The 15,621-nt window shown below is 43.1% G+C and overlaps 1 protein-coding gene across 1 annotated transcript in view; it reads right to left on the reverse strand.

Annotated features, from left to right (window-relative positions):
• LOC126460149 (molybdenum cofactor biosynthesis protein 1-like) overlaps window positions 1-15,047 on the reverse strand; it is an 86,399-nt gene extending 71,352 nt beyond the window's left edge. Inside the window, exon 1 of the mRNA XM_050095902.1 lies at window positions 15,036-15,047. Coding sequence (XP_049951859.1) covers window positions 15,036-15,047 — 12 coding nt within the window. The remainder of the gene's footprint in view (window positions 1-15,035) is intronic.
• Window positions 15,048-15,621: the final 574 nt, after the last annotated feature.

Here is a 15,621-nt window from a genome sequence, read left to right on the forward strand (position 1 = left end):
TCTTGGCTTCATGCGGCAGCCCATCTTCACCTTGACCTTCAGGCTTGCCTTCAGTTTCACGACCTATGCATGGATTTTTGCAACAGTATCTTTGTGTACACTGATGGCTCTTGGACTGACCATGGTGTCAGGTGTGCCTTCAACGTCAACCAACATTTTTTGGTACTGACTTCCGGCACATTGCTCAGTATTTACAGCAGAGCTCTTCACCCTGTATCAGATCATGGAGTACATCTGGTGACATACTCTTTTCAACTGTGTCACTGCTCAGACTCTCTCAGCACCCTTCAAAGCCTCTGTGCACTGTAGACTGTCCATCCCTTAGTGCACCGGTTCCAGGAAAGCTTCCACTTGCTCACTTTTTATGGAGCCACTGTGATGTTTACGTCGGTTCCAGGTCATATCGGTCCAAGAGGTTGCTGACACTGCTGCCAAAGCTGCATTCCTCGTACTTCAGCCCAATAATTCTCGCATTCCCTCTGATGATCTCTTGTTGCTTTCTGTCAGGAGGTGGTGTCACTTTGGCATCGCCACTGGTCCTCCATTCATAGGAATAAGCTCTGGGTTATTAAGCCTCTTCCAGTGGCTTGGACAACCTCCTCTCAGTCGTCCTGCGGCGAGGAGGTCATTTTAACTAGGTTGCATATTGGGCACTGCCTTTTTAGCCATCACCATTTGTTAAGTGGTGCTCCCCCACTACTTTGTGTACATTGCACCCAACTTTTAACTGTCTGCTGTTTCCTGAGAGGGTGCCCTTTTTTTTTACCGTTTACGTTCCCGTTTGGGTTTGCCATCTGAGTTATTGGCCGTTTTAGTGAACAATGCGTGGGCTGTCGAACGTGTTTTACTTTTTATCAGTTGTAGCAATATGGTGAAGGCCATTTAACTTTTAGTTCTGGGCCTCCATTTACCTATTGCGTACTTCATAGACCTTTCTCCACATCCCTGATTGTAGCTGTCCTCTCTCCTGTCATTAAACGTTGACATGTAATCATTTTTAACTCCTCTCCTCACCTTTGTGTTTCACAGTTTTGGCATGGACACATATGACCCTAGTTGTTTTTGCGCCCTAAAACAAAATGGGGGAGAAATACAAAGCCCTTACATTCTTTTGTCGACTTATGTCTTTACCTCCCCTTGAGACCTCAGAATTTGTCGGGGAAAAATTCTAAAATGTGTCTGTGGAATCAGAGATATCAGGGAATTTCACTTGGAGAAACTTGTGGCAACCCTGATTTTAGGTTTTTATATATGGAAATTACTTTTGCTTCTAGTATTGCAGTTCTGAATTGCTGAGTTCATCCTAAACTCACACGTGAGTGGTATCTGCATACCCAGGAACTTAGAACACGGGAGCCTAATTGCCCATTTATCCCTACTTTTGATATTCGTATCTGTAAGTCACTTTTATTTCTTTAGAACTGCACAATACAAGTTTTTAGGCATTAAGCTGGTACCTGTGGATCAGTACACGCCTGTTCTGTTATTCTCCTGGATGTTTCTGGTATGGATGAGTTTAGATCTTGCATCAATAAGTTTGTGGCACTGCAAAACATTGGAGTTTTTCCTAAGCCCTCCAGTGCCGGAAGTAAATCATTTTTGTGGACTTGGCAGCAAACACTGTGTGCCACACCATATTTTATGTTCTCCGTTTTTGAGTTTAATCTTATTCCTGTCTTATCATTTGTTAATGTGACCTTCCATTTTCTGTAGTTAAAGTACAACTCAATCCATGCAAGGGGAAGACTTTTAATGCCATACTATTTTAGCTTCCCCTCACAGAATTTTTTAATCTAAACAGTCAAAGGCTTTGGCAAGATTACAGAGGGGATAATTTCCACTATTTAATTCTACTGGAATTGAATTTGTGAGATATTATGTTTGATTCTCAGTATAGAAGCCTTTACAGAAGTCAAACTGTGTTGTTAAAAAGTTATTCTCTGAATGGTGGTTCACCATTCTAAGTGGATTTAGGTTGAAATACTATGCAGAGATGAAGAGGCTTACAAAGGCTGGAATAGGCTGGTGAGATGCACCAAACCAGTAGTTGGATGAAGACCACAACAGCAGACTTCAACTCAATTTATTGATGGAAATCCAGCTCTTGCCGAAATTAGCTCTCTGTCTCCCTCTCTCTCTCTCTCTCTCTCTCTCTCTCTCTCTCTCTCTCTCTCTCTGACACACACACACACACACACACACACACACACACACTCTTCCTTCTCTGACACACACACACACACACACACACACACACACACAAACACTCTTCCTTCTAGCTACCACTCCATCTCTCTTACCAGTGTGTTCGCAAGGTGATGGGACATATGATTCATGCCCGGATGATATGGTGGCTCGAGTCTCACAATTTTTGATGAATGCACAGTGTGGCTTTCAACACGGCATTCTGCAGTGGACCGTCTCATTATTTTGCCCACCCTAGTCATGAATGGATTTCTGCAGAAATCCCAGATTGTCGCCGTGTTTTTCGGTTTGGAGAAGGCCTATGACACCTGCTAGAGAGCTAGTACCCTCCATACTCTTCACATGTGGGGCTTCCATGGCCACCTACCCTGTTTCCTTCAGACATTTTTAAAAGACTGAGTTTTCGAGGTGCATGAAGGGTCTGCCTTGTCGGACACCTTTATCCAGGAAAATGGTGTGTCTCAGGGTTCCATTCTGAGTGTCATTCTCTTTGCTATCGCCATTAACCTATAATGGCCTGTCTCCCACTGGGCATCTCCGGCTCCCTTTTTTTTGACGATTTTGCCTTCTATTGCAGTTCTCTATGAACCTGTCTCACTTAGTGGCACCTTCAGCAATGTCTTGATTGTCTTTACTCCTGGAGCATCAACAATGCCTTTCGCTTTTCCACTGACAAAACTGTCTGTATGAATCCCACGAACGCTGACTGCAAATTTGTATGTCCGTCTGGTTATTTGACCTGTTGTGCTGCCATTCACAAACAGCATTCCAGGAGGTGTTTTCCTATAGGATAACACTTGCTCACATACTGCTGTTGTAAGCCAACATGCTATAGTGTGTCAACATATTGCCTTGGCTTGCTCGATAACCAGCTCTACCTCCAATCGAGCACATATTGGACATCATCTGATGACAGCTTCAACCCATCCACAAACATCATTAACTGTCCTTATATTGGCCAACCAAGCGCAACAGGCATGGAACTCCATCCCACAAACTGACACATGACAAGTGTACAATGGCGTACCAGCATTTGCATTTACATTTGCAGTGGCTTATCTCACACTCACATTGATCTCTGATCCTGCAACGTTAATCACTTTACATACGTAGACTCAACAAATATATTCTGTTGTGTGTAGACAAGACAGCCTAGACACAATGAGAGGAAGCCGAAAGGCATGCGCTACGCTCACGCAGATGGGCGTGAGGTCTGAAACAGGATACGTAATGAATGCTATACAGAAAAGTACATAGCTTCTGTAATACTTAACTTTAATCCATCCTTTTGGTACATCTGGGGAATGTGGTGATACAAGTGAGACTCTTTAGATACATGCAATGTTACTAATGGCGCCTTGCTAGGTCGTAGCCATTGACTTAGCTGAAGGCTATTCTAACTATCGGCTCGACAAAGGAGCGAGGCTTCGTCAGTATAGTCGCTAGCTATGTCGTCCGTACAACTGGGGCGAGTGCTAGTCCGTATCTCGATACCTGCCTTGTGGTGGTGCTCGATCTGCAATCCCTGACAGTGGCGACACGCGGGTCCGACATGTACTAATGGACCGCGGCCGATTTAAAGCTACCACCTAGCAAGTGTGGTGTCTGGCGGTGACACCACATTCCTCCCCTGCAAATCGGCGAACGGTCATGTTATAAGGCTTCCGCCCGCCGTGGGGAGGACCCCATGTTGACGTATGCGATGAGGTGGGGAAACTAACAACAGGTGAGGCTGTGCCACCCGCACCCAGCCATTTGGTGCGAGGGGATCTAGGAAACGCCTGAAAACCTAGTCCAGGGTGCACGTCAACATGCGGTGTATGCACCCGTAAAGAGACAGGAGGGGCCGAAGGGTCGACCGCGAAGACGCCATGTGGTCCGGAGCGGGCAAGAGTTCCATGGTGGAGGACAGCTGGTCACGGGAAGCGATCAGCGGCGGGTGACCCAGGGAGGCGCTTGGCAGCTGCAGCGAAGCATCCACTGTGGGCGGCGCCGGCTGGAGGACAGGCGGCGGCGGCGGAGGCGGCAGCGGCGCGTCGCCATGGGGCAAAATGGAAGGCATCGTCGGTAACACCTGGGGATGAGGCGAGCCAGTAGATGGGTCCCCAGGGCGCTGACCTGACGGCACCGTCGCTGAAAGCAGACGGGGAGCGGCAGAACCCGTGCGACGACAGAGGCGCAGCTGATTGAGATGCCGACGCACCTCACCAGAGGCCCCCAAAACCAAATACATCGCGCGGCCGAGGCAGCGAAGAATGCGCCCTGCGAGCCAACGCCGTGAACCTCGATAGTTGCGATAAAATACAACGTCGCCTGGAGCAAAAGCAGAAGTCTGCCGCTGCACAGGAACCTGATGCGGCGGGTGCAGCAAAGACATCAAGGTTCGATGAGGACGACCGTGGAGCAACTCAGCCGGTGAGCGACCATCTCGGGGCTGAGAGCAATACGAAGACAAAAAGAGCAACAACACGTCCTCCCGAGAATGCGACTCTTTCAACTTCAACATCTGTGACTTGAAAGTCCGGACCAATCGTTCAGCGTCACCGTTTGACTGAGGCGAAAACGGCATGGATGTCAGATGTTGAATACCATTGGCCTGGCAGAATGACTGAAATTCTGCGGACATGAATTGTGGGCCATTGTCAGAAACAATAGTCTGCGGAAGACCTTCAATGCAAAAGATAGCAGACAATGCTTGGATGGTGGCAGTTGACGTCGTGGAAGACATCCGGACAACAAAAGGAAAATTACTGAAGGCATCTACCAGAATAAACCACCGAGCATTCCAGAATGGACCAGCAAAATCGATGTGCAAGCGTTGCCAAGGGGAAGTGGCTTTTGGCCATGCAAATATTTTCCGCGCCGGTGCTGATTGTTGTTCGGCACACGCCATGCAAGAAGAACACATATTCGTAATCGCAGCATCGATGCCGAACCAAGTACAGTGCTGACGAGCAAGTTGTTTCGTTCGCACTATACCCCAATGTCCCTGGTGAAAAAGCCGTAAAACAGAGGACTGTAACGAACGTGGGACCACGACTCTGGACTGATCATTATCAGAACGCAACAACAAAACACCACGTCGAACAAAAAGTCTCTCCTTGTGAGCAAAAAATCGGCGAACCAACGGATCCTCGATCCGAGACTTTGACAAAGGCCATTGCGTAGCAACAAAACGCAAAACGGTAGCAAGGACCGGGTCAGCAGCTGTGGCTGTAGCTACACGACGAAAATCAATCGGAAACGATTTGACCACGTCATCGGTTTCCGAATCAATGAGCATACAAGCAAGTTCGGAAGAGTCGAATGCTCTATCCTCAGCAACAGGCAAACGGGACAACGCATCGGCGTTTCCGTGCTTAGCAGTGGACCGATAAAAGATATCGTAGCGGTAATGCGAGAGGAAAATAGACCAGCGAATGAATTTCTGCGCTGTACACGGAGGTACAGGCTGGTTCACTGATAGGTCCTGATTTACTATAGACATGTTAAACAACTGAAATAAATCTAAACCAAACAAGTTCACTGCAGTAGAAGAACGAAGAACGTAAAATGACACAAGTTTTGTTTGTCCCTTGTATGTTGCAAGAAGGGTGCACTGTCCTAACACAGGGATATTCTGACCTGAATAACTATTTAACTTAACATTTGCGGCACGCAACAGAGGTTTGCCCAGTTGTTTGTACGTGTCATGATTGAGCAATGAAACTGCAGCTCCGGTATCAAGCTGGAATGGTATGACCTTGCCATTTAAGTCCAAATCTACAAAAAGTTTATTGTCCTGGTGACGACAAGAGCGACTGTCTCATGCAATTTGAACTGACACTGGTACAGAAGCACTTGCGACTTGACGCGAGTTCCGGCAACGTCGACGCACAGCATTTGTGGGACGAACACAGTCACTGTTAGAGACAGTGGCACTGGACGAAGTGGAATTAACTACATGAATGTCCATGGGCGAAGGTGCACGAGCCTGAGTATTCTTGGTTCGATTCCGGCGCGAAGCAAAGGGCTTGGAATGATTAAGAGTGTCTGATCTGAGCTTTTTCTGGCAAACACTTTGAACATGTCCTTTCTTATTACAGTAAAAACAAATAGCTTGGCGTGACGGGCAATTTTCACGCAAATGTCTAGTAGCACACCGCGGGCATGATTTCACTGCAGTTGTATGCTGTCACGGCACACCTGGTTTAGAGTGAGGCGGCAGCTGCGCGGACGCGTGCAAGGGCAGTTTACTGGGCCGTGCAGTGCGCCCGGCGGACGGGGTAAATACTTTTCGAAGTTGGACCTAGCAGATGCGTACTTGCAAATCCCAGTGGACGCCGAATCCCAGCGCGTCTTGGTGGTTAACACGCATCTTGGCTTGTACCGATTCAAAAGACTGCCATTCGGGTGTGCATCCGCCCCTGCATTGTTTCAGCAATATTTACAAACTGTTTGTGCGTCGGTGATGATGGTAAAGTGACGACCATACAAGAAATCATGGAACTTAGTAACACCAAACACGAGAGCCAAAGCTTCTTAATGTGGTATCACCGCCAGACACCACACTTGCTAGTCCCTAGCTACGTCGTCCATACAACTGGGGCGAGTGCTAGTCCGCATCTCGAGACCTGCCTTGTGGTGGCGCTCGGTCTGCGATCCCTGACAGTGGCAACACGCGGGTCCGACATGTACTAATGGACCGCGGCCAATTTAAAGCTACCACCTAGCAAGTGTGGTGTCTGGCGGTGACACCACATATTCCTGGTATTTCATTACTCTACATAAATTATTATTTGGTGTTGCAAATTTTTCCATCAGTGTACCTGGCCTTTCTTTAACCATCCCTGGTGCAATGCAGAATTCTCTTCCCAGTAGCGAGAAAATGCCGATATTCCAATTTTGAAATCAGATAAATTGCCTCTTGAAACGGACAGCTGTTGTCCAGATTGTTTACTCAGTGTCCTGCAAGTTACTTGAACATATGGTTAGTCGAAGGCTGTATTGTGTCCTTGAATCCCCGGATCTTTTGGCTTCGATCCAGGGTGCTTTTTGCCAAGGGCGCTCTACTGAAGATAATTTAGTCCACTTGAAGTGTGCTATCTGAACAGCTTCTGCTCAGCATCAGTTCCTTGTTGCAGTTTTCATTGATCTGCATATATATCTTATGATACAACATGGTGCCATAACATCCTTGCCACCTTAAAGGAGTGGGGAGTCCATGGCCCACTCCTGATTTTTATCCAGAACTTTCTTCCATGTCACACTTTTTGGGTACAGGTTGGTGCCTCCTGTAGCATCCCCCCCCTGCAGGAGAAGGGGCTTGCACAAGGTTCTGTTTTGAGTGTCACTCTCCTTTTTGTGGCTATCAATGATCTGGCGGCAGCTGCATGACATATGGTGTCCCCATCTTTTCTGTTCGTCCGCGACGGCTATTGCTGGAGGCAGAATGCAGCTAGCAATACACCAAGCACAATCCTGGGCTTTCACTCATAGCATCCATTTTTTGGCTGCCATGACCTACGTTATGCATTTCTGTCATTGTGTTTTTTAGGACCGGTCTTTGATGCCTAGTTGACATGGCTTCCCCGTCTTTGTCAACTAAAGCAGACATGTATGTCACACCTGAATGCTCTTCTATGCCTCAGCGACACTGACCACGGTGTGGTCCACTCTACTTTGATATGGCTGTATGCAGCACTGGTGCAGTCACACCTAGATTACAGGAATCTCTCATATGACTTTTTATCAGCTTCGACATTACGTCTGGATTCGATACACTATTGTGGGGTAAGACTGGTAACAGGTGCCTTTGGACTAGGCAGCAGTTCCACTATTGTGGGTTCTGCACCATCAAAAATTGATGGCAGCTTGTCACCCATAGTACCCTAACTGTCATCTCCTCTTTCCAGATACGAGATCTACCTCCCAAAACGGCAACACAGGTCTGTGTTTACGATCACCATGTTTGAGTCTTGGTCCAGCACACAGTTTTAATCTGCCAGGAAGTTTCAAATCAGTGCACACTATGCTGCAGAGTGAAAATCTCATTCTAGAAAACGCTTTATCTGTAATTCTCTTTACATATTGGCTATTTTCTTCACATATGGGGGACATGGTCTCATCTGAAAAGTGAAAGCAAGCCTGTAAATGAAAGGGGGGGGGGGGGGGGGGCAGATCTCAATTCTTGAGCAGTGACCCTCTTGTTTTTTTTTTTTTTTAAACCTTTCCAATTTGGGTGAGTTTATGTTCAATCCTTGCACCCAATTTACTCTTTCATGTACCTACTTTTTTTTCTCGCCAAGCAGAACGATATTTATGGCCAGTGCTTAATACCTGTTTGTATCACTTACAATGCTGGTATTTATGAATTTTTTAGCATTTGACTCCGGAAAGACCATTTTTCTTTGTAGTGAGGTCTTGCCAACAGCAAATTTTCTGGATGGAAAGTCGCTCAATCTGCTAATATACTTTAAAATTTAAAAGTAAATCTAGCAATGCTAGAATGTATACAAAATACTGATATACCCATTTTCAAGTTGTTGTTTAAAGATTCGCGACTTTTAAAACTTACGTAGATTATCTTTTTGATGATAGAACTTTACATAAGAAGTTATTAAGAACATTGCGAATATCACATGATGAACAATTGAATGACTAAAGCAATGTTATCAACCCTCATTCATTGACACATGTAGTAAATTCATCGAAACAGTGAAGTTCAGAGCTGTTGTAAAAATTTCTGAAATTAAAAGTATACATTGCCTAATGAATGTATTATTTTGGGGTGAAAGAACACAATAATTATTATTTTTGGAATGTAATAATTCACTATGGCTTCATTTTAATTCTAATAAGTTTCACACTGTAATGAAACATTGTCTAAATGCCTCTCTTTCTCTCTCTTTCTCTCTCTCTCTCTCTCTCTCTCTCTCTCTCTCTCTCATTTGTTATAACTTACCGCTGTTATTTTGTATTTGTATTGCAGTCATTACATTAAAATTGGCTATATTGATTCTGCAATTTATACTATTATATTATTGCTAAGAATTGATATAAAGAATAAATGTATATACTTAATTGTAAGATATTGTAAATTTATACCACTGGAACTCTTTCAAAATATTTGATTGCGTAATACTGCCAATAAATACAATGACCTTCTTTCATCTGTTTATAATTGTAATAGATGTTGGACACTTTGACTCCAAGTATGTTATACAGAAACGCAGTGATTTTTTACAAAAGGCAAAACTATGTGTTCGAAGAATTGTGGAGAGGAGGGTACGTGATGTATTTTAAGTAGGTTATAAAGAGTAACTATAACAACAAAAACAATAAATTATTGATAAATTTATTTAATTGAATAGATAAAAAAATCTACTCACCAAGCGGCAGCAGAACATACACATAAAAGACAGTGGCTCTTCCAGACAGAAGCGTTGAAGGGGAAGGAAGAAGGGTAAAGGAAAAGGCCTGGAGAGTTCCATGAAAAGGTGTAGATTTTGGGAAAGTCACACAGAACTGCGGATCAGGCGAGAAATAGAAACGACACGTCATATACCAGCTATTATGTAAACACTGTTCAGGTTTCTACATCTGCATGACTACCACCAAATTATCAGTTAGGATAAATTGGCGTAGTCATAGTGTATATACTGGAAACTCACAATATCCTGTCGCAGAGCATGCTCTACAACATGGCATACATGACCTCGGCACTTGTTTCACCACACATGCCACCTGGATTCTTCCGCCAGACACCAGTTTCTCAGAACTCCGCAGGTGGGAACTAGCACTACTATGTGTCCTTGGTTCTCACCACCCACCTCGCCTTAATTTACGTTAATTTCTCCTGTCTCAGCTTTTCTTCACTGTAATTACTCTTTGCTTCACTCCGTTTTAGCTTTCTACATCTTTCATTGTCTTTTCCGTCTATTTTCACTGCCCCCTCCCACAGCTGTTGCATACAATACACTTAGCTTCTCACTCTTATTAACTCATGTACAGTTTTAGTAGTAATCTCTGTCTTGCATATTACCCTGTCTTCCACCTTTAAGCTCTCAGGTTTCCGAATCTTGCCCAATGCAGTCTCCAACAATTAGTCTTTCCTTCTCATCCTGTACGGTAAGTCACCCATGAGCCATGGTTCTGGGTAACTTTCCCAAAATCTAACCCTTTTCTTAGACCTCTCCAGTCCTTTTCCTTCACCCTTCTTGCTTCCCCTGCAACCATTCAGCCTGAAGAAGGAGTCACTGGTTCCAAATGCTTGCCTATCACAACAGTCTTTTATGTGTGTGTTCTGCCACTGCTTGGTGAGTAGATTTTTTATCTATCCAATTAAATAATTTTATAAAGAGTATCTGTGTGTGATGTTTCTATTGGTATACAACTTGTTATAAACAAAACTTATTTTTACCATTTAATATGTTTCCAGATATTTACCAGTGGTAAAGATGATATTGGGTTGATTGTACTTGGTTCTGACAAGACACAGAATCCACTTGATTACCCAAATGTGAGTGTGGAATTTCCTCTTGCACTGCCTACATGGCAGATGACATCCTTTGTGGAGAAATCTTAACATGAGAGTGAAATAAAAACAGATTGGATAGATGGTGTTGTTGTTGGCATGCAAGTCTTGAAAGATGAGCTAGAGTAAGTATTTAAAGCTGTCTGTTTCATGACATTCCTGGAACATGTTCCAGAATGTGTGTTACACAAATCACAGTGACATAGTTGTGACTCTATAAACTTGAATCAATATGTTTTTGTAATGAAAAAGAAACAGAAGGCACAATACCTGCGGAAATAGGAAATTTTTTTGTGCGATTTTACTGTATGAATGTTTTTTACAGTTTTTCAGCTCAATAATTAAGGAGATATTGATACAAGGCTTTGCCAAAAATCCATCTGTCACCTACAAATCCAGCCCAGTCACTGGCATTCCCTACCCCACAATATGACTGGGCCACAATGAAAGCAGCCACATCATTGTCAAATTCACTGAAACTACCGCATAGCAATTTGCTTGAGTATGGCTGCTGTTGTGGTCTTCAGTTTGGTTTAAGCACTGCGTCAATACCTTCTCTTCATAGCACACGGAGGTCGTTATCTACGACAGTTTTTACAAATGGCAACAGAACTTTTCCTCTAGTTGCTTGTTTCTCACTGAAAGATGCAAATATTTTAGAATGTAGTGCCCTATGTATATCTGTTAGAATAGCCACAAGGTCTGAAAGTTATTTTCAAATGATTGAGCTCTTCTACAGAGTATTGAAATTCACAGATTCTTCCAACCTGGTCCACCAATGTCTTACATACTCCTCTTCCTCCATGGATTGTTTCCAGTATTTGGAGATGAAACATTAGGCAGCAAAACATGCCTTATAACCAAAATCTAATGAACATATAATTAAATTAACCAAAGATGTAATGTTGCACTCTCAGGTAAGACTGATCTTGAATGCTTAGCCAAAGTGGAAATTAAATGTACGCTGCAACATTCATCTCACTTTTTGTTATTGAAATTATTCACAGTGACATAGGGAGAACTGCGTTTATGTGTTTTATAGAGTCAGATACAAGCTGTGGCACAAGGTGCTATCCGTTATTCTCCTGACTATGATGTCCAGGAATGGTAGTCTTCCCTCTTCTTTGGTCTCCATTATGAATTTGATTTTGTGGCGTGTGGAGTTCAGATGTACAAAGAAGTCAAGAAGTTTGTCTCTTCCATGAGGCCAGATGACAAGTGTGTTATCCACATAACAGAAGAAGAAGAAGAAGATGGATTTCCATTTGGATGACATCAGGGCCTCTTCTTCAAAGCGCACCGTAAACATATTCACAATCTCTGGTCAGAGTGGGCTGCCTATTGTGACACCATCTGTTTGCGGGAGGGAGGTGTGCCACAAGTCAGTGAAGTGGGAAAGTTGACCAAGTAATATGCGTGATGTGTCATACCTCAACCAATATTGAAAACAGAATAAAAAATTCAGAGGCATTACTTTTCAGCACTTCCATGCATATTCTGTATGCAAGAAAAGCTTATGGAGCAGGTTTCTCATTCAGAAATTCTATTTCAGTGTTGGTTGTTTACACGATGACCGTGTTAAGCATAATGGAAGAAGGAGAAATGTTTATCAGCATTCCAAATTTGGCAGTTGCAGGCTCATGGTCTGCTGAGACTCTGGTTTATTGTTTCACTATATTGCTGCTTGCATTGCTCAGAATCTCAATTTGTGTGAACATAGAATTGGTAGGTTCAGGAGGGCAATGCTAAATGCCTTGCAGGGCCTCCGTAGTGCCATCCAACTAGCACCTGAGAGGGCAGACAAGTGTTCGCTCATGCGTACATGATCCTGCAGTGAAGTTGTGTACATTTAGTCAGGAAGTGGGCTTGTATACAGTGAGACAAGTATCCACACATACAATGTGATGGCATCTGGAGCAGCACAGACTGTCAAGCCATTAATGCAGCTCTAGAGAGAGTTGAACTGACAGCGGTGCAACTGACAACAATGCCAGACTCAGGAATGGCACTGTGTCATCGTATCAGATGAGTCTCGGTTCTGCAACATCGTCACAATTGATGTACTTGTGTGTGGAGGCTCTGATGCTAACAGACCTGGCCAGATTGTACCTGTCATTCTCATGCGGGTCCAGATGTGATGTGATGGTATGGGGTGCAACTGGATACATGTCACAACCTCTGGTTCACATAGCCAGTAATTTGGACAGCAGCCATTGCATTTGTGTTTTGTTAAGGCCTGTCGCTGTGCCCTATTTTCAAGGGCTCCGTGATGTTATCTTTTAACAAGATAATGCAAGACTACACATCACCTGAGCTGTACTGAGCTACCTCGATACAGAGTGTGTTCCACTGTTGCCGTATCCAGCATTTTCTTCAAATCTGCCACCTGTGGAGAACGTCTGTTCACAGGATGCCAAGAGATGGGTATGCCACCAGTCGCCAGCCACCAGTTGCCAGCCACTACAGTTGAAGAACTCTGACATATGACATACAGTTGAGTAGCATGAAATGATGTACCCATGGCTGTAATCCAACCTCGATTTGATATCCAGTGTGATGAGAACTGTTCTGCTGTTCCAGTTTCAATACTGAAATTCATATATTATTTTTATGCTGTCCTAACCAGACTGGACTGTGATGTCATACAGCATAAAATATCTTACAACGTGTTGAATCAGTGATGAGAAGTGTAGAACAGCCAGCAGGGGAAAGATGTTGGCAATGAGACAGCTTTTATGTAGAACAGCAGTACAGTGTTTCACAGTGCATAATGCTTCCGCAGATTGAGAACAAAATGTGTGGTTTGCTTTCATCCATTTTCACAAACATAGCCTTGAAAAATAATGTTGACATTACTGTGCATTTCACTCTGAGGCATATTGCACTCTGAGAATGTTCATCAAATTCAGTTACTTTGTATTATATTTCAGTAACAGTGACATAATAGCAAATTGGACTGCATGAGTTTTTACGGATTTTTTTTCCAGACACACACTACCATTTCTTCAGATTTATTTAATTTGGGTATAAATCCTTTCCAGCATATATGCTGTACAAAAAATGTTGAACATAAAATGTAGCTATCTGCTGATTTAACATCTTGCTGAGTATACCGGTACAATATTTTGTTGTAACAAATAGTTCAATGTATTTTACACACTTATAAACTTATTTATACAGTTATAGTAATTTATACCATTACATTTATGTTGTACCTTAATGTTCTGGAAGACGATATTATAAGGAACCTCATACTTTTCCTGGATGATAGAGTTGTCTATAATGAATTATTGCCTGAAAAAAATCTGCACAAATTTGAGTCAGATCATAACATTTCAATTTGGTCCAAAGATAGGCAACTGAGTTTAAGTTTTCAGAAATGTAAATTGGAGCACATCACAAAACAAATAAAAGACAGTATTGTATAGATGCCAAATATATGACAAAACCCAACTTATGAAATTTCAGGAACCTGTATTAAGCGAGGTATTTAGGGATTATACAATAACCGCATATGTATCACTCCTATAGGGACCATGAAGGCAAGATTAATTACAGCATGCACAGAACCATTTAAAGAATCATTCTTCCCACACTCCACATGAGCATTGAATGGGGAAAAACCGTAATGTGTGGTACAACAATGTACTTTGTCGTACAACCCACAGTGGTTTATACAGTGCGCATGGAGACATGGAATGAGTTGACAGTAGATGGGTAATGGTTCATATTGATTCCCATTTCCCTGTTGCAGTAGGTGATCTTATGCCTCTAATTATTTTTTCATTGCTATCTTAACTTGCATTCTTCACTTCAGTTTATTTACCCTTCATATCTCTCGGTATTAGGGCAAATGTACAGTTAACTTTTAAGGAATTTGTATTTTCAATTTATCAACTGGAGTTTTGTTTCATATGCAGCAGCAATGTTACAAATTATTTGTTTCAGTTTCTTTAGAATAATTTGCTGTTTCACAGGTGCCTTGAAGGAAATGAAAGATCTCAAAAGTGTCTTAATGACAACCGATGGCCTCATGTTGACAAGACAGCTGGTTGCCTTGCAGAGGGCAGGGCTTGACGGTCTGAACATCAGCTTAGACACCCTGCAGACCCGACGCTACAACCAGATCATGAGGAGGAAAGGCTGGGAGCGTGTCATGGTTGGCATAGATCTAGCCTTGCAACTTGAATACGACCCTGTGAAGGTATTACTAGTGCAGCTGTCATCGCATGCAGACTTTCATAAGCAAAAGATATAAATCTGTTGTTAAGAATATCAATACAATAATCACCATTTTAAAGCAGTACGCCCTCACCCTCACCCCCATCCCTGCTCCCACCCTCACCCCTGTCTCCACACTGCAGCTGTAAGTGAAGGAAGGTATATTAAGACAGAAGAAGTAAATTTTAGCTGACGATGCTAACAGTTTCATAGTTTATACAACATAAAAAGTATGCCTTGCAAGTTTACCAATTAAATATCTTATATTTTCCTCCCAGGAGAGTCTTATGAGACTCAAGATCTTTACAGTTTCTCTTTTTTTCTTTTGTGTCTTTAGTTTAAAATAAGTTTCCTCTATTGTGGCGTTGATTTGAAAAAAATACTCCATAGTTTGGAAAAATTATTCTTAATTCTGTAGTCACATTTTTGTTGTGTCTAAGTACTACTGGTTTCAGTAGCGAGTACCAGCATCAGTTCATCTTATTATCAAAAATTTCTTTGCAAAATAAAAGCTGATCACTGTGGCCGAGCGGTTCTAGGCACTTCAGTCCGGAACCGTGCTGCTGCTACGGTCGCGGGTTCGAATCCTGCCTCAGGCAGGGATGTCCTTAGGTTAGTTAGGTTTAAGTAGTTCTACGTCTGGGGGACTGATGACCTCAGATGTTAAGTCCCATAGTGCT

Source organism: Schistocerca serialis, chromosome 1 (assembly GCF_023864345.2).
Source record: "Schistocerca serialis cubense isolate TAMUIC-IGC-003099 chromosome 1, iqSchSeri2.2, whole genome shotgun sequence".
Taxonomy (NCBI): Eukaryota; Metazoa; Arthropoda; class Insecta; order Orthoptera; family Acrididae; genus Schistocerca; species Schistocerca serialis.